Source organism: Pseudophryne corroboree, assembly GCF_028390025.1.
Source record: "Pseudophryne corroboree isolate aPseCor3 chromosome 3 unlocalized genomic scaffold, aPseCor3.hap2 SUPER_3_unloc_8, whole genome shotgun sequence".
Lineage (NCBI taxonomy): Eukaryota > Metazoa > Chordata > Amphibia > Anura > Myobatrachidae > Pseudophryne > Pseudophryne corroboree.
In genome coordinates, this window is record NW_026967574.1 from 2,657,057 (window position 1) to 2,676,379 (window position 19,323).

The 19,323-nt window shown below is 50.1% G+C and overlaps 2 protein-coding genes across 2 annotated transcripts in view; one reads left to right on the forward strand and one right to left on the reverse strand.

The window, feature by feature from the left end:
• Positions 1-19,323, forward strand: part of LOC134984782 (zinc finger protein 585B-like) — a 671,664-nt gene that overhangs the window by 538,793 nt on the left and 113,548 nt on the right. The window lies entirely within an intron of this gene.
• Positions 1-19,323, reverse strand: part of LOC134984744 (zinc finger protein 268-like) — a 165,834-nt gene that overhangs the window by 135,228 nt on the left and 11,283 nt on the right. The window contains exons 2-4 of the mRNA XM_063950242.1: positions 10,008-10,086; positions 9,792-9,889; positions 8,475-9,693 (exon numbers count right to left, since the gene is read on the reverse strand). Coding sequence (XP_063806312.1) covers positions 8,475-9,693; positions 9,792-9,889; positions 10,008-10,041 — 1,351 coding nt within the window. The 5' untranslated portion in view covers positions 10,042-10,086. The remainder of the gene's footprint in view (positions 1-8,474; positions 9,694-9,791; positions 9,890-10,007; positions 10,087-19,323) is intronic.

Here is a 19,323-nt window from a genome sequence, read left to right on the forward strand (position 1 = left end):
CACACAAGCCCTCATAAGTGACTAATTGATCCACATAAATTACCCCTGTCTTACAAGATAAGGATGTTAGGGAAGTAGGAGTGCTTGATAAATTCTCCTCATCACTTTTGCCGCTCACAGACATGGTAATAATATATTATGTTATGTTATGACTACAGAGGGTCAGAACAGGACTGACATGACACAGAAAAGTCAGCACGCATACTAGCAGTCAGTCACATGTTAAAGCATTAGACATTGCCATATGAGAATACAACCTCCATAACAACTTATACATAAGTAGGAAAATTGTACTTCTGTTTTTAACTGGTTCTTTTCCAACATAACATGCAGAAAACACAGTAATATACAGGTCTCATATGCAATAGGTGCTAAAACTTAACAATGCATACTAAGAAGTAGAAGGAATTTTTAGTACTGTATACCCTGCCTTCAGAGAGCGGGATACAGGGAGACTCACCACACTTCCGTATCCAAGCAAATGCGCTCGCAAGACGCTGAGTGGATTCAGACGCTACTGATGTACACTACCGCTCTTATATAACTGATAACTGACACAGTCGCTCCTGCGGACACGGACGCTCAGTGACTTCCACGTGTATGCAGACGCTAAGGCCTGCGACTCTGTCTAGGCGGGATCTCTAGTGTACACAACCGCAGCGTCTAAGTTGCGACCGAGTACCCTCGTGGTAGCGTCTGAGCCGGAAGTGAGGTCATTCAGTTCATGAAACGAGAGACGTGCGGAAACTGGTCATGAACTCGGAGGAGGGGCGGCCAGGAGAGCGTCTGAATCCCCCTGTTGACTTAAACTGTAAGGATCGTGGCCTCTACATAGGCCTGGCGCCTATGATCCCTAGAGCGTAGCGCTGTCGCACTCAAGATGTTCGGCGCATCAACACACTATTTGTAGTCTCCACCAAATTCAGCGTAGCTGTGTCCTGACCCCTCTAGTAAGAGGAAGTCCATAGACTCGCCGTCTCCCCATGCTCCGGCCACAGCCTGGTTACGTCTGCTGGACCTGCTGGAACATCCGACACAGACGCCCGTCGAGACAGCACTAATACCCGAAGGTAAGCGTTGTTGCGACCCGGTGAGGAGTTGTTGGAGCGACTCTTTCTAGCATGCGTTTAAGACGCTATTAACAAGTAAGTTTATAAAAATTAAATAATAAAAGCTTGAGGCTATTCTCACAGCAGCTCTGTGACCATGAGGCTTCCTGCCGCACCAAGCAAAAAACTGATCTGACTGAGTCAGTGGGTGGGACTATATGGTGAAGGCCCCGATGCATCCTGGGAGGCCAGAAAGATTGTGACCGCGTTGGTGCCATTCCCGCTGTCCCTCAACCATATCCCAATATTATCCTGTGGATAATCCTGTGGACCCAGCCAGAGAAAGTCACAGTTTGTACAATGCAGAGGTTATTACTGACAATAATACTGCACTGGACTAGTTTATATTGCTAAATAGTCAATAGATATAACACTACACAGTAAGAAATGGATGTATATCACAGGGTAATTGTACTATAAAACCCTGACTAAATGCACTCTCTTTCTTAACTATCATGGTCTAAAAAGGCAGGTAGAATACTTAAGTGTCATGTAAAGTCACAGCGCTGACAACCAGGCGGCTTTACATAGGAGGATTTGCCCAAGCAGTCCCAGGAACAGTGAGCTGAGGGATAATGGCGCCGCAGACACTGATAGGGAGTGAGGAAAAGACAGAGATGCAGCTCCAGGGTGGGAACACTTGCTGGAAATGGCGACCTAGGGCTGGGGGAGGGCCTTCAGGTCTAAGCCTTATCCCCTCTGCTGGCAAAACCACCGGGTACTGTGGGCGATATAAAAACCGGTTTAGAGAGAAAACCTGACCTGCGCCCATGCCCTGGTGATCTAGTGGGATCGCCTGTACTGCCAAAGTGTCCACCGCCAGCGTGCACGGCCCGCCTCCCACTGACCGCGCCGGATCGCGATAAAGACAGGGTCCCGCAAGCGGGACCCACTTACCACCTCCCGAAGCGCGGCCACGCGATCCTGGAGAGCCCCAGCCGTGTGTGTCTAACGTGAAGAAAACCGGAGCCTCCGCTGTAGGTACCAGGCAACCAGGGCTCGGGAGTGTACAGCGCCGCTGGGGAGAGCTGGAGCTGCAGCAGTGAATGTCACAAGACATTTACCACCGCTGCTGCCCTTGAAGTCTTCACTTTTTACTTCATAAAAACCTTTTCTCAGGGCTGCTTGGAGCAGCCCCTCTGTTAAGTGCCTGTTACTGCAGCACCAACTTACAAAACTGAGCTCCTGTGCAGGGAGGCGCGGTGATATAGGAGGCGGTGCTGTGCATTCTGGGAACAGTCAAAGCTTTGAGCCTGTTGGTGCCTCGGATCAAGAGCCTACTCTACACCCCATTGTCCAATCCTTGTGGAGCCCAGTGTACCCCGCAGCTGAAATCCTGTTTTCTCATAAATCCTAGAGGATGCTGGGGTCCACTTCATGACCATGGGGTTTATACCAAAGCTCCAGTATGGGCGGGAGAGTGCGGATGACCCTGCAGCACCGATTGACCGAACTTGAGGTCTTCATCGGCCAAGGTGTCAAACTTGTAGAATTTAGCAAATGTGTTTGACCCTGACCAAGTAGCTGCTCGACAAAGTTGCAATGCCGAGACCCCCCGGGCAGCCCCCCAGGAGGAGACCACCTTCCTAGTAGAATGGGCCTTCACTGACTTCGGTAACAGCAATCCAGCTTGCTGAATCGTACCTCTGATCCAGCGTGCAATAGTCTGCTTGGAAGCAGGACACCCAATTTTGTTGGGAGCATACAGGACAAAGACTCTGTTTTCCGTATTCTAGCTGTTCTAGCAACATAAATCTTCAAAGCCCTAACCACATCTAGATACTTTGACTCAGTGAATGTGTCAGGAATTACTGGCACCACAATAGGTTGGTTTATGTGGAAAGATGAAACCACCTCTGGAAGAAAATGTTGACGAGTTCTCAACTCTGCCCGATCTTCATGGAAGATCAGGTAAGGGCTCTTGTGAGATGCCAATGCCAAAAGCATCACCACTTTCCAAATGAGAAACTTCTACTCTATCTCTTGTAGAGGCTCAAACCAATCCGATTGAAGGAACTGCAACACCACATTAAGGTCCCATGGTGCCACTGGAGGCACAAATGGAGGCTGGATGTGCAGAACCCATTTCACGAAGGTCTGAACCTCTCGAAGAGAGGTTAATTGTTTTTGGAAGAACACTGACAAGGCCGAAATCTGGACCTTGATTGATCGTATTCGGAGGCCCGCCTCCACACCAACCTGCAGAAAATGGAGAAAACGTCCCAACTGAAACTCTTCCATAGGAGCCTTCTTGGATTCACACCAAGATACATATTTTCTCCAAATACGGTGGTAATGTTTCAACGTTACTCCTTTCCTGGCCTGAATAAGAGTGGGGATGACTTCCTTGGGAATACCCTTTCGGGCTAGGATTCGCCGCTCAACAGCCATGCCGTCAAACGTAGCCGCGGTAAGTCTTGATACACGCACGGCCCCTGCTGTAACAGGTCCTCGCGAAGAGGAAGAGGATCTTCTATGAGCTACTCCTGAAGATCTGGGCACCAAGCCCTCCTTGGCCAGTCTGCGGCAATGAAGATTGCTCGAACTCCTGTTCTTCTAATGATCCTGAGCCCTTTTGGGATCAGCGGAAGTGGAGGGAAGACATACACTGACCGGAAAACCCACTGGGCCACTAGCGCATCCACCGCTAATGCTTGAGGTTCTCTCGACCTGGAACAATATCTCTGAAGCTTCTTGTTGAGACGAGATGCCATCATGTCTACTTGAGGAACTCCCCAAAGACTTGTCACCTCTGCGAAGACTTCTTGGTGGAGGCCCCACTCTCCTGGATGGAGATCATGTCTGCTGAGGAAGTCTGCTTCCCAGTTGTCTACTCCTGGAATGAAAATTGCTGACAGAGCCTTTAGATGTCTTTCTGCCCAGAGGAGGATCTTCGTCACCTCTGCCATTGCCGCTCTGCTTTTCGTTACACTCTGCCTGTTTATGTACGCGACTGCTGTTACATTGTCCGACTGGATCTGCATGGGATGATCTTGAAGATGTACCGCTTGTTGAAAGCCGTTGTAAATGGCTCTCAATTCCAGCACGTTTATGTGAAGGCAGGCTTCCTGACTAGACCATTTCCCTTGGAAGCTTTCTCCCTGAGTGACAGTTCCCACGCCTCGGAGACTTGGATCCGTGGTCACCAGGAGCCAGTCCTGAATCCTGAATCTGCGTACCTCCAGTAGGTGAGAGCTGTGTAATCACCACAGGAGTGAAATCCTAGCTTTTGACGACAGGATTATCTTTCGGTGCATGTGTAGGTGGGAACCCGACCATTTGTCCAACAGGTCCTACTGGAAAACTCTGGCATGGAACCTGCCAAACTGTATGGCCTTGTAGGCCGCCACCATTTTCCCCAACAACCGAATGCACTGATGGATCGACACACTTGTTTCGAAAGGGCTTTCTACGTAATCTCCTGTTGTACTGTCATACTAACCTACAGTTTCTTAGGTCTTTAAATTGCAGACGTTATAGAGAATGAAGATACACAGACATTTTCACCAGAGAATTTTAGTATCAGTGATCGCAAAAACGCGCTATAGCGCGTATTTTACCCGAAATTGAGGACCAGTGACTCGTTTTTAAAAAAAGGGTGGGTCCCCGGGGACGCGCTGCACTGTGATTGGCTATAAGTTTAATGAACGATGTCCTCCTTGCCCGGCTGCAGAGAGGATTATAAAAGTGGAGGAGGAGCCAATCGGGCAAGGGAGCGAGACATGATTCATTAAACCTGCGGCTGTCTGAGGAGGACGTGGTGACCCATCCCCCCTACGTCTAGTGGCAGTGAGGATTGCGGTGCGGTGCGCGGCGGGCAGGCGGGCTACTATCCTGCCATATGCTGAGATCTGAAGTCTGCAGGGGACCTGGTGGCGTCTATCCCGCTGCAGTGAGCTGGGGACCGGAGACTTCCTGAACGTTGCCTCGTGCATCTGCTGGGGGACCTGGTCTTGCTGTCAGGGTACTGTCGCCGGGACTCTCACGCAGGTGATGTACTACTCTGCTGGCCGGGAGTGCAGACTGCTGCTGGGCTCCGTGACAAGGTGCGGCTGTATCTTTCCTGCCTAGCCTGCCTGTGCTACATTCAAGCTTTCTAGGACCTGCCACACACACACTACAGCCGAGGTGGTGGTGAGTTCCGGGGGTCAGATAGTGTGGACACGTAGTGCAAATGTTGATGCTAGATTTAAGTGGCCTAAGGGAGAGGAGCCATGACCCAAGGGGGAGGAGCTATGCCAGCGGGATAGTTCCTCTACGATCCACGCCACCAATACCTTTAGTAATCAGGTGGCGAGCGAAGCGGAGCGAGCCACCGAGCCCGAAGCGCGGCGAGCGAAGCGAGCCCGCGAGGGTACTTTTCGGGTACCCTGTTTGGCCGTAGCTCCTCCCCTGTTGATGTGTCTCCTCCCCTAGTGACGTCGGAAGGTCCTTTCTCCCACTCCGATTTAGAACCAACCGTAGTGCTAATCATACACACTCCCCACAACATGTTCACAGTGCCCATTATACACACACCCATCTGACACCCCCTCCACTGACACCCACTGTGTCTGTGGACGACCACTGGGGGTCCAAGATGGTGGCTACAATGTGTATAATGCGCTCTACCTGGTGCAACGTGTATAACGCGCTTTACCTGGTGCAATGTGTATAATGCGCTTTACCTGGTGCAATGTGTCTAAGTGTTCTTCCTGGTGCAATGTTTATATGTGCTCAACCTGGTGCAATGTGTATAACGCGCTCTACCTGGCGCATTGTGTATAACGCGCTCTACCTGGTGCAATGTGCATATTGTAATCTACCTGGTGCAATTTGTATAAGTCCTCTACCTGGAGCAAGGTGTATAACGCGCTCTACCTGGAGCAAAGTGTATAACGCGCTGTACCTGGAGCAAGGTGTATAACGCGCTGTACCTGGAGCAAAGTGTATACCGCGCTCTACCTGGAGCAAAGTGTATAACGTGCTCTACCTGGTGCAATGTGTATAACGTGCTCTACCTGCTGCAATATGTATAACGTGCTCTACCTGCTGCAATGTGTATAACCTGCTCTACCTGGTGCAATGTGTATAACGTGCTCTACCTGCTGCAATGTGTATAACGTGCTCTACCTGGTGCAATGTGTATAACGTGCTCTACCTGGTGCAATGTGTATAACGTGCTCTACCCGGTGCAATGTGTATAACGTGCTCTACCTGCTGCAATGTGTATAACGTGCTCTACCTGCTGCAATGTGTATAACGTGCTCTACCTGGTGCAATGTGTATAATGAGCTCTACCTGGTGCAATGTGTATAACGTGCTCTACCTGCTGCAATGTGTATAACGTGCTCTACCTGGTGCAATGTGTATAACGTGCTCTACCTGGTGCAATGTGTATAACGTGCTGTACCTGGTGCAATGTGTATAATGTGCTCTACCTGGCGCAGTGTGCATAGGAGGTTCTACCTGGTGCAATGTGTATAAGCGGCACTACTGTGTGGTGTAATGTGAATTGGCACTATTATCTGGTCACGCCTCTTCCCCATGAAGCCACGCCCCTAAAATTTTGAGGCGCACCTTCGGCGCGCACTACCTGTACTTTGCCTTCTGGGAGGTGGGACACCAATTCACTTTCTGCCTAAGGGCACCAAAATGTCTAATTATACCTCTGATGCAGGGTGTCCTGCATGCTACACAGCACAGGAGCATTGTCACCCCATGCCCCCCATCTTGCAACACTTTTCTAGTGTCCAAACAAGATTAAGATGAATAAGAACCTTCATTCCAATGGAACCCAGAAAAAGACCGGTAGGACCCCAAATTCTAAAAGTGAGGGGTCCCTGGGACCCACTTTTTTTTTGGCTCAGCGCGATCACTGAGTATCATTTAATTTTTCTCCAGACGAAAGATCCGCTATAAATGGGAGATTAACTAGGCTTTTTTAGTGATCACCTGCTGCCCAGGGGCCTGACCGGATCGTTCCTCTAGCCAGGGGCAAAACCGGACCGTTCTTCCTGCCAGGGGCAAAACCGGACCCCATGCTCTAGCCCAGAGGCAAAACCATAACGATCCTCTAGCCAGGGGCAAAACCGGACCGATCCTCTAGCCAAGGGGCAAAATTAGACCGATCCTCTAGCCAAGGGACGTAACTGGACCGATCCTCTAGCCAAGGGGCGTAACCAGACCATTCTTCTATCAAGGTGTCTATCCCTCTCTACATGATCTCCACTCTGTATAACAGAGATTGTCTGGATACCTTCTCCAGGACATCTGTACAGAATATCACTCCCCATAATCAATCTGTTTGCTCATGAAGTATGAACTTTTCTATCTATGAGGTCTCTACTTGCAGACATACTAGGAATGGAGTACCTATATTAAGGAATGAAGACCATCCTGTCACATACACTTCCTATTACTCTGCTTTAGAAAATAAGAACTATTAAGAGGTTCCATTTCTTAATTACAGCATGGTCCACTGAATACAGTGACCTCCTATAATGCATTAGTCATCCGTGTGCTGAAGAACAATTTCACGGCCTACTCGAAAAAGGAGACTGGCGTTCTAGGGCAGAGAGCTCAGTTCTCAGCTTGCCTTCTTATTGCCGAGACTCAACACCATGTTAGTTACAGAAAACAAATCCTACCTGACCTCAGTGACATGATAAGAAGACTATGGGATTAATATGGGCTGATGGCTCCTGATGTATGAGATATGCCAGAGAGTGTGGGGAGGAGACTGGTCAGAACTCTGGGCTGGTAACACACAGTGAGATTATGTGAAGGGGAGAGTAGGAGTATAATAGGGGTTGAAGGCTCCTGATGTATGAGATACACCAAAGAGTGTGGGGAGGAGACTGTTCAGATCTCTGGGCTGGTAACACAGTGACATGATGTGAGGAGGAGAGCAGGAGTATAATAGGGGGTGATGGCTCCTGATGTATGAGATACACCAGAGAGTGTGGGGAGGAGACTGGTCAGATCTCTGGGCTGGTAACACACAGACATGATGTGAGGCGGAGAGCTGGAGTATAATAGGGGCTGATGGCTACTGATGTACAATACACCCCAGAGAGTGTGGGGAGGAGACTGGTCAGATCTCTGGGCTGGTAACACACAGTGACACGATGTGAGGGTGAGAGCAGGAGTATAATAGGGGCTGCTGGCCCCTGATGTATGAGATACACCAGAGAGTGTGGGGAGGAGACTGGTCAGATCTCTGGGCTGGTAACACACAGTGACATGATGTGAGGCGGAGAGCTGGAGTATAATAGGGGCTGATGGCTCCTGATGTACAATATACCCCAGAGAGTGTGGAGAAGAGACTGGTCAGAAGGAAGGAGAATATGTGACACTTTCCTGTAATAAGTGTTTATTACTCACCTGTGCTGATATCTGTAGGGATCTCCTCCTCCTTACACTGCTGATCACCCTTCAGATACGTCTCTTCTTCTTCCTCAGTATCTTCTGTCTCTATATCAGTCACATACGTCTCTTCTTCTCCCTCTGTATCTTCTGCCTTTATATCAGTCACATACGTCTCTTCTTCTCCCTCTATATCTTCTGTCTTTATATCGGTCACATACGTCTCTTCTTCTCGCTCTGTATCTTCTGCCTTCATATCAGTCACATACGTTTCTTCTTCTCCCGCAATATCTTCTGCCTTCATATCAGTCACATACGTCTCTTCTTCTCCCTCTATAGCTTCTGCCTTTATATCAGTCACATATGTCTCTTCTTCTCCCTCTATATCTTCTGCCTTTATATCAGTCACATACGTCTCTTCTTCTCCCTCTATATCTTCTGCCTTTATATCAGTCACATACGTCTCTTCTTCTCCCTCTATATCTTCTGCCTTTATATCAGTCACATACGTCTCTTCTTCTCCCTCTGTATCTTCTGCTTTTATATCAGTCACATACGTCTCCTCTTCTCCATCTATATCTTCTGCCTTTTTATCAGTCACATACGTCTCTTCTTCTCCCTCTGTATCTTCTGCCTTCATATCAGTCACATACGTCTCTTCTTCTCCCTCTATATCTTCTGCCTTTATATCAGTCACATACATCTCTTCTTCTCCCTCTATATCTTCTGCCTTTATATCAGTCACATACGTCTCTTCTTCTCCTTCTGTATCTTCTGCCTTTATATCAGTCACATACGTCTCTTCTTCTCCCCCTATATCTTCTGCCTTTATATCAGTCACATACGTCTCTTCTTCTCCCCCTATATCTTCTGCCTTTATATCAGTCACATACGTCTCTTCTTCTCCCTCTGTATCTTCTGCCTTTATATCAGTCACATACGTCTCTTCTTCTCCCTCTATATCTTCTGCCTTTATATCAGTCACATACGTCTCTTCTTCTCCATCTATATCTTCTGCCGTTATATCAGTCACATACGTCTTTTCTTCTCCCTCTATATCTTCTGCCTTTATATCAGTCACATACGTCTCTTCTTCTCCATCTATATCTTCTGCCTTTATATCAGTCACATACGTCTCTTCTTCTCCCTCTGTATCTTCTGCCTTTATATCAGTCACATATGTCTCTTCTTCTCCCTCTGTATCTTTGATTTTAATATTATTTAATTGGGCTTCACCCTATGTAAACAATACAAATATAATGACACACAGCTCCTCTACACAACATACAGTGACAGTCACTTTGGTTTATTGGGGAGACCCTATAGCCCACCTACCTGATCCTCCTGTGGGATCCTGTGATTCTCCTCTGTACAGTCCTGGGAATACAGAGGACGGGGACATCTCTCTGGGGTATCTCTGTTACTGGGTCCTTCTGTAGGAGACACACAGTGACTGAGTACAGTGTATATATGTGATTATCAGATGATGTGTGTATATAGGGGCCCCCATACCTGCTCTCCCCTGTACAATACATGACAGTCTCCCCTTACCCAGTGATGTGTGGGGCCGGTGATTCTCCATCATCAAGTCCTTGTACAGACCCCTGTGTTCCTCTATACACTCCACCTCCTGCATGGAGACATAGACAGTGACATCCTGACACCTTATAGAAACCTGACACACACTGTGATACAGTCATCACCCAGACACATCCCCTGGTGTTACTGTATAATTCCCCATTCCCAGCAGTCACCTCTCCAGTCATCACCCAGACACATCCCCCGGTGTTACTGTATAATGCCCCATTCCCAGCAGTCACCTCTCCAGTCATCACCCAGACACATCCCCCGGTGTTACTGTATAATGTCCCATTCCCAGCAGTCACCTCTCCAGTCATCACCCAGACACATCCCCTGGTGTTACTGTATAATGTCCCATTCCCAGCAGTCACCTCTCCAGTCATCACCCAGACACATCCCCAGGTGTTACTGTATAATGCCCCATTCCCAGCAGTCACTTCTCCAGTCATCACCCAGACACCCCCCCTGGTGTTACTGTATAATGCCCCATTCCCAGCAGTCACCTCTCCAGTCATCACCCAGACACATCCCACGGTGTTACTGTATAATGCCCCATTCCCAGCAGTCACCTCTCCAGTCATCACCCAGAAACTTCCTCTGGTGTTACTGTATAATGCCCCATTCCCAACAGTCACCTCTCCAGTCATCACCCAGATACATTCCCTGGTGTTACTGTATAATGTCCTATTTGCAGCAGTCACCTCTTGAGTCATCACCGAGACACACATCCTGGTGTTACTGTATAATGCCCCATTCCCAGCAGTCACTTCTCCAGTCATCACCCAGACACATCCCCCGGTGTTACTGTATAATGCCCCATTCCCAGCAGTCACCTCTCCAGTCATCACCCAGACACATCCCCTGGTGTTACTGTATAATGTCCCATTCCCAGCAGTCACCTCTCCAGTCATCACCCAGACACATACCCCGGTGTTACTGTATAATGTCCCATTCCCAGCAGTCACCTCTCCAGTCATCACCCAGACACGTCCCTTAATGTTACTGTATAATGTTCCATTCCCAGCGGTCACCTCTCCAGTCATCACCCAGAAACTTCCTCTGGTGTTACTGTATAATGCCCCATTCCCAACAGTCACTTCTCCAGTCATCACCCAGACACCCCCCCTGGTGTTACTGTATAATGTCCCATTCCCCGCAGTCACCTCTCCAGTCATCACCCAGACACATCCCCTGGTGTTACTGTATAATGCCCCATTCCCAGCAGTCACTTCTCCAGTCATCACCCAGACACATCCCCAGGTGTTACTGTATAATGCCCCATTCCCAGCAGTCACTTCTCCAGTCATCACCCAGACACCCCCCCTGGTGTTACTGTATAATGCCCCATTCCCAGCAATCACCTCTCCAGTCATCACCCAGACACATCCACTGGTATTACTGTATAATGTCCCATTCCCAGCAGTCACCTCTCCAGTCATCACCCAGACACATACCCCGGTGTTACTGTATAATGTCCCATTCCCAGCAGTCACCTCTCCAGTCATCACCCAGATACGTCCCCTAATCTTACTGTATAATGTTCCATTCCCAGCGGTCACCTCTCCAGTCATCACCCAGAAACTTCCTCTGGTGTTACTGTATAATGCCCCATTCCCAACAGTCACCTCTCCAGTCATCACCCAGATACATTCCCTGGTGTTACTGTATAATGTCCCATTCCCAGCAGTCACCTCTCCAGTCATCACCCAGACACATTCCCTGGTGTTACTGTATAATGTCCCATTCCCAGCAGTCACCTCTCCAGTCATCACCCAGACACATACCCCGGTGTTACTGTATAATGTCCCATTCCCAGCAGTCACCTCTCCAGTCATCACCCAGACACGTCCCCTAATCTTACTGTATAATGTTCCATTCCCAGCGGTCACCTCTCCAGTCATCACCCAGAAACTTCCTCTGGTGTTACTGTATAATGCCCCATTCCCAACAGTCACCTCTCCAGTCATCACCCAGATACATTCCCTGGTGTTACTGTATAATGTCCTATTTGCAGCAGTCACCTCTTGAGTCATCACCGAGACACACATCCTGGTGTTACTGTATAATGCCCCATTCCCAGCAGTCACTTCTCCAGTCATCACCCAGACACCCCCCCTGGTGTTACTGTATAATGTACCATTCCCAGCAGTCACCTCTCCAGTCATCACCCAGACACATCCCCTGGTGTTACTGTATAATGCCCCATTCCCAGCAGTCACTTCTCCAGTCATCACCCAGACACCCCCCCTGGTGTTACTGTATAATGCCCCATTCCCAGCAGTCACCTCTCCAGTCATCACCCAGACAAATCCCCCGGTGTTACTGTATAATGCCCCATTCCCAGCAGTCACCTCTCCAGTCATCACCCAGACACATCCCCTGGTGTTACTGTATAATGTCCCATTCCCAGCAGTCACCTCTCCAGTCATCACCTAGACACATACCCCGGTGTTACTGTATAATGTCCCATTCCCAGCAGTCACCTCTCCAGTCATCACCCAGACAAGTCCCCTAATGTTACTGTATAATGTTCCATTCCCAGCGGTCACCTCTCCAGTCATCACCCAGAAACTTCCTCTGGTGTTACTGTATAATGCCCCATTCCCAACAGTCACCTCTCCAGTCATCACCCAGATACATTCCCTGGTGTTACTGTATAATGTCCTATTTGCAGCAGTCACCTCTTGAGTCATCACCGAGACACACATCCTGGTGTTACTGTATAATGCCCCATTCCCAGCAGTCACCTCTCCAGACATCACCCAGACACATCCCCCGGTGTTACTGTATAATGTCCCATTCCCAGCAGTCACCTCTCCAGTCATCACCCAGACACCCCCCCTGGTGTTACTGTATAATGTCCCATTCCCAGCAGTCACTTCTCCAGTCATCACCCAGACATGTCCCCCTGGTGTTACTGTATAATGCCCCATTCCCAGCAGTCACCTCTCCAGTCATCACCCAGACACCCCCCGTGGTGTTACTGTATAATGTCCCATTCCCAGCAGTCACTTCTCCAGTCATCACCCAGACACCCCCCTGGGGTTACTGTATAATGTCCCATTCCCAGCAGTCACTTCTCCAGTCATCACCCAGACATGTCCCCCTGGTGTTACTGTATAATGCCCCATTCCCAACAGTCACCTCTCCAGACATCACCCAGACACATCCCCTGGTGTTACTGTATAATGTCCCATTCCCAGCAGTCACCTCTCCAGTCATCACCCAGACACGCCCCCTGGTGTTACTGTATAATGCCCCTTTCCCAGCAGTCACCTCTCCAGTCATCACTCAGACACCCCCCCTGGTGTTACTGTATAATGTCCCATTCCCAGCAGTCACCTCTCCAGTCATCACCCAGACACATCCCCTGGTGTTACTGTATAATGCCCCATTCCCAGCAGTCACTTCTCCAGTCATCACCCAGACACATCCCCAGGTGTTACTGTATAATGCCCCATTCCCAGCAGTCACTTCTCCAGTCATCACCCAGACACCCCCCTGGTGTTACTGTATAATGTCCCATTCCCAGCAGTCACCTCTCCAGTCATCACCCAGACACATCCCCAGGTGTTACTGTATAATGCCCCATTCCCAGCAGTCACTTCTCTAGTCATCACCCAGACACCCCCCCTGGTGTTACTGTATAATGTCCCATTCCCAGCAGTCACCTCTCCAGTCATCACCCAGACACCCCCCCTGGTGTTACTGTATAATGTCCCATTCCCAGCAGTCACCTCTCCAGTCATCACCCAGACACCCCCCCTGGTGTTACTGTATAATGTCCCATTCCCAGCAGTCACTTCTCCAGTCATCACCCAGACATGTCCCCCTGGTGTTACTGTATAATGCCCCATTCCCAGCAGTCACCTCTCCAGACATCACCCAGACACATCCCCCGGTGTTACTGTATAATGTCCCATTCCCAGCAGTCACCTCTCCAGTCATCACCCAGACACCCCCCCTGGTGTTACTGTATAATGTCCCATTCCCAGCAGTCACTTCTCCAGTCATCACCCAGACATGTCCCCCTGGTGTTAATGTATAATGCCCCATTCCCAGCAGTCACCTCTCCAGTCATCACCCAGACACCCCCCTGTTGTTACTGTATAATGTCGCATTCCCAGCAGTCACCTCTCCAGTCATCATCCAGACACGTCCCCAAGTGTTACTGTATAATGCCCCTTTCCCAGCAGTCACCTCTCCAGTCATCACTCAGACACGTCCCCTGGTGTTACTGTATAATGCCCCATTCCCAGCAGTCACCTCTCCAGTCATCATCCAGACACGTCCCCCAGTGTTACTGTATAATGCCCCATTCCCAGCAGTCACTCCTCCAGTCATCACCCAGACACGTCCCCCGGTGTTACTGTATAATGCCCCATTCCCAGCAGTCACCTCTCCAGTCACCACCCAGACACATCCCCTGGTGTTACTGTATAATGTCCCATTCCCGGCAGTCACCTCTCCAGTCATCGCCCAGACACATCCCCTGGTGTTACTGTATAATGCCCCAGTCCCAACAGTCACCTCTCCAGTCATCACCCAGATACATTACCTGGTGTTACTGTATAATGTCCTATTCGCAGCAGTCACCTCTCCAGTCACCACCCAGACACATCCCCTGGTATTACTGTATAATGTCCCATTCCCAGCAGTCACCTCTCCAGTCATCACCCAGACACATCCCCTGGTGTTACTGTATAATGCCCCATTCCCAGCAGTCACCTCTCCAGTCATCACCCAGACACGATCCCTGGTGTTACTATATAATGCCCCATTCCCAGCAGTCACCTCTCCAGTCATCACCCAGACACATCCCCTGGTGTTACTGTATAATACCCCATTCCCAGCAGTCACCTCTCCAGTCATCACCCAGACACGTCCCCTGGTGTTACTGTATAATACCCCTTTCCCAGCAGTCACCTCTCCAGTCATCACCCAGACACATCCCCTGGTATTACTGTATAATGCCCCATTCCCAGCAGTCACTTCTCCAGTCATCATCCAGACACGTCCCCTGGTGTTACTGTATAATGTCCCATTCCCAGCAGTCACCTCTCCAGTCATCACCCAGACACCCCCCCTGGTGTTACTGTATAATGTCCCATTCCCAGCAGTCACTTCTCCAGTCATCACCCAGACACCCCCCCTGGTGTTACTGTATAATGTCCCATTCCCAGCAGTCACCTCTCCAGTCATCACCCAGACACATCCCCTGGTATTACTGTATAATGCCCCATTCCCAGCAGTCACTTCTCCAGTCATCACCCAGACACGTCCCATGGTGTTACTGTATAATGTCCCATTCCCAGCAGTCACCTCTCCAGTCATCACCCAGACACCCCCCCTGGTGTTACTGTATAATGTCCCATTCCCAGCAGTCACTTCTCCAGTCATCACCCAGACACCCCCCCTGGTGTTACTGTATAATGTCCCATTCCCAGCAGTCACTTCTCCAGTCATCAACCAGACATGTCCCCCTGGTGTTACTGTATAATGCCCCATTCCCAGCAGTCACCTCTCCAGACATCACCCAGACACATCCCCCGGTGTTACTGTATAATGTCCCATTCCCAGCAGTCACCTCTCCAGTCATCACCCAGACACCCCCACTGGTGTTACTGTATAATGTCCCATTCCCAGCAGTCACTTCTCCAGTCATCACCCAGACACCCCCCCTGGTGTTACTGTATAATGTCCCATTCCCAGCAGTCACCTCTCCAGTCATCACCCAGACACCCCCCTGGTGTTACTGTATAATGTCCCATTCCCAGCAGTCACTTCTCCAGTCATCACCCAGACACCCCCCCTGGTGTTACTGTATAATGTCCCATTCCCAGCAGTCACTTTTCAGTCATCACCCAGACATGTCCCCCTGGTGTTACTGTATAATGCCCCATTCCCAGCAGTCACCTCTCCAGACATCCCCCAGACACATCCCCCGCTGTTACTGTATAATGTCCCATTCCCAGCAGTCACCTCTCCAGTCATCACCCAGACACCCCCCCTGGTGTTACTGTATAATGTCCCATTCCCAGCAGTCACCTCTCCAGTCATCACCCAGACACATCCCCTGGTGTTACTGTATAATGCCCCATTCCCAGCAGTCACTTCTCCAGTCATCACCCAGACACATCCCCAGGTGTTACTGTATAATGCCCCATTCCCAGCAGTCACTTCTCCAGTCATCACCCAGACACCCCCCCTGGTGTTACTGTATAATGCCCTATTCCCAGCAGTCACCTCTCCAGTCATCACCCAGACACATCCCCTGGTGTTACTGTATAATGTCCCATTCCCAGCAATCACCTCTCCAGTCATCACCCAGACACATACCCCGGTGTTACTGTATAATGTCCCATTCCCAGCAGTCACCTCTCCAGTCATCACCCAGACACGTCCCCTAATGTTACTGTATAATGTTCCATTCCCAGCGGTCACCTCTCCAGTCATCACCCAGAAACTTCCTCTGGTGTTACTGTATAATGCCCCATTCCCAACAGTCACCTCTCCAGTCATCACCCAGATACATTCCCTGGTGTTACTGTATAATGTCCTATTTGCAGCAGTCACCTCTTGAGTCATCACCGAGACACACATCCTGGTGTTACTGTATAATGCCCCATTCCCAGCAGTCACTTCTCCAGTCATCACCCAGACACCCCCCCTGATGTTACTGTATAATGTCCCATTCCCAGCAGTCACCTCTCCAGTCATCACCCAGACACATCCCCTGGTGTTACTGTATAATGCCCCATTCCCAGCAGTCACTTCTCCAGTCATTACCCAGACACCCCCCCTGGTGTTACTGTATAATGCCCCATTCCCAGCAGTCACCTCTCCAGTCATCACCCAGACACATCCCCCGGTGTTACTGTATAATGCCCCATTCCCAGCAGTCACCTCTCCAGTCATCACCCAGACACATCCCCTGGTGTTACTGTATAATGTCCCATTCCTAGCAGTCACCTCTCCAGTCATCACACAGACACATACCCCGGTGTTACTGTATAATGCCCCATTCCCAGCAGTCACCTCTCCAGTCATCACCCAGACACCCCCCCTGGTGTTACTGTATAATGTCCCATTCCCAGCAGTCACCTCTCCAGTCATCCCCCAGACACGTCCCCTAATGTTACTGTATAATGTTCCATTCCCAGCGGTCACCTCTCCAGTCATCACCCAGAAACTTCCTCTGGTGTTACTGTATAATGCCCCATTCCCAACAGTCACCTCTCCAGTCATCACCCAGACATGTCCCCCGGTGTCACTGTATAATGTCCCATTCCCAGCAGTCACCTCTCCAGTCATCACCCAGACCCCCCCCCTGGTGTTACTGTATAATGTCCTATTTGCAGCAGTCACCTCTTGAGTCATCACCGAGACACACATCCCCTGGTGTTACTGTATAATGCCCCATTCCCAGCAGTCACTTCTCCAGACATCACCCAGACACATCCCCCGGTGTCACTGTATAATGTCCCATTCCCAGCAGTCACCTCTCCAGTCATCACCCAGACCCCCCCCCTGGTGTTACTGTATAATGTCCCATTCCCAGCAGTCACTTCTCCAGTCATCACCCAGACACCCCCCCTGGTGTTACTGTATAATGTCCCATTCCCAGCAGTCACTTCTCCAGTCATCACCCAGACATGTCCCCCTGGTGTTACTGTATAATGCCCCATTCCCAGCAGTCACCTCTCCAGTCATCACCCAGACACCCCCCTGGTGTTACTGTATAATGTCCTATTTGCAGCAGTCACCTCTTGAGTCATCACCGAGACACACATCCCCTGGTGTTACTGTATAATGCCCCATTCCCAGCAGTCACTTCTCCAGACATCACCCAGACACATCCCCCGGTGTCACTGTATAATGTCCCATTCCCAGCAGTCACCTCTCCAGTCATCACCCAGACCCCCCCCCTGGTGTTACTGTATAATGTCCCATTCCCAGCAGTCACTTCTCCAGTCATCACCCAGACACCCCCCCTGGTGTTACTGTATAATGTCCCATTCCCAGCAGTCACTTCTCCAGTCATCACCCAGACATGTCCCCCTGGTGTTACTGTATAATGCCCCATTCCCAGCAGTCACCTCTCCAGTCATCACCCAGACACCCCCCTGGTGTTACTGTATAATGTCCCATTCCCAGCAGTCACTTCTCCAGTCATCACCCAGACACCCCCTGGTGTTACTGTATAATGTCCCATTCCCAGCAGTCACCTCTCCAGTCATCACCCAGACACGCCCCCCGGTGTTACTGTATAATGCCCCATTCCCAGCAGTCACCTCTCCAGTCATCACCCAGACACCCCCCCTGGTGTTACTGTATAATGTCCCATTCCCAGCAGTCACCTCTCCAGTCATCACCCAGACACATCCCCTGGTGTTACTGTATAATGCCCCATTCCCAGCAGTCACTTCTCCAGTCATCACCCAGACACATCCCCAGGTGTTACTGTATAATGCCCCATTCCCAGCAGTCACTTCTCCAGTCATCACCCAGACACCCCCCTGGTGTTACTGTATAATGTCCCATTCCCAGCAGTCACCTCTCCAGTCATCACCCAGACACATCCCCAGGTGTTACTGTATAATGCCCCATTCCCAGCAGTCACTTCTCTAGTCATCACCCAGACACCCCCCCTGGTGTTACTGTATAATGTCCCATTCCCAGCAGTCACTTTTCCAGTCATCACCCAGACACCCCCCTGGTGTTACTGTATAATGTCCCATTCCCAGCAGTCACCTCTCCAGTCATCACCCAGACATGTCCCCCTGGTGTCACTGTATAATGTCCCATTCCCAGCAGTCACTTCTCCAGTCATCACCCAGACACCCCCACTGGTGTTACTGTATAATGTCCCATTCCCAGCAGTCACTTCTCCAGTCATCACCCAGACACATCCCCTGGTGTTACTGTATAATGTCCCATTCCCAGCAGTCACCTCTCCAGTCATCACCCAGACACCCCCACTGGTGTTACTGTATAATGTCCCATTCCCAGCAGTCACTTCTCCAGTCATCACCCAGACACCCCCCCTGGTGTTACTGTATAATGTCCCATTCCCAGCAGTCACCTCTCCAGTCATCACCCAGACACCCCCCTGGTGTTACTGTATAATGTCCCATTCCCAGCAGTCACTTCTCCAGTCATCACCCAGACACCCCCCCTGGTGTTACTGTATAATGTCCCATTCCCAGCAGTCACTTCTCCAGTCATCACCCAGACACATCCCCAGGTGTTACTGTATAATGCCCCATTCCCAGCAGTCACTTCT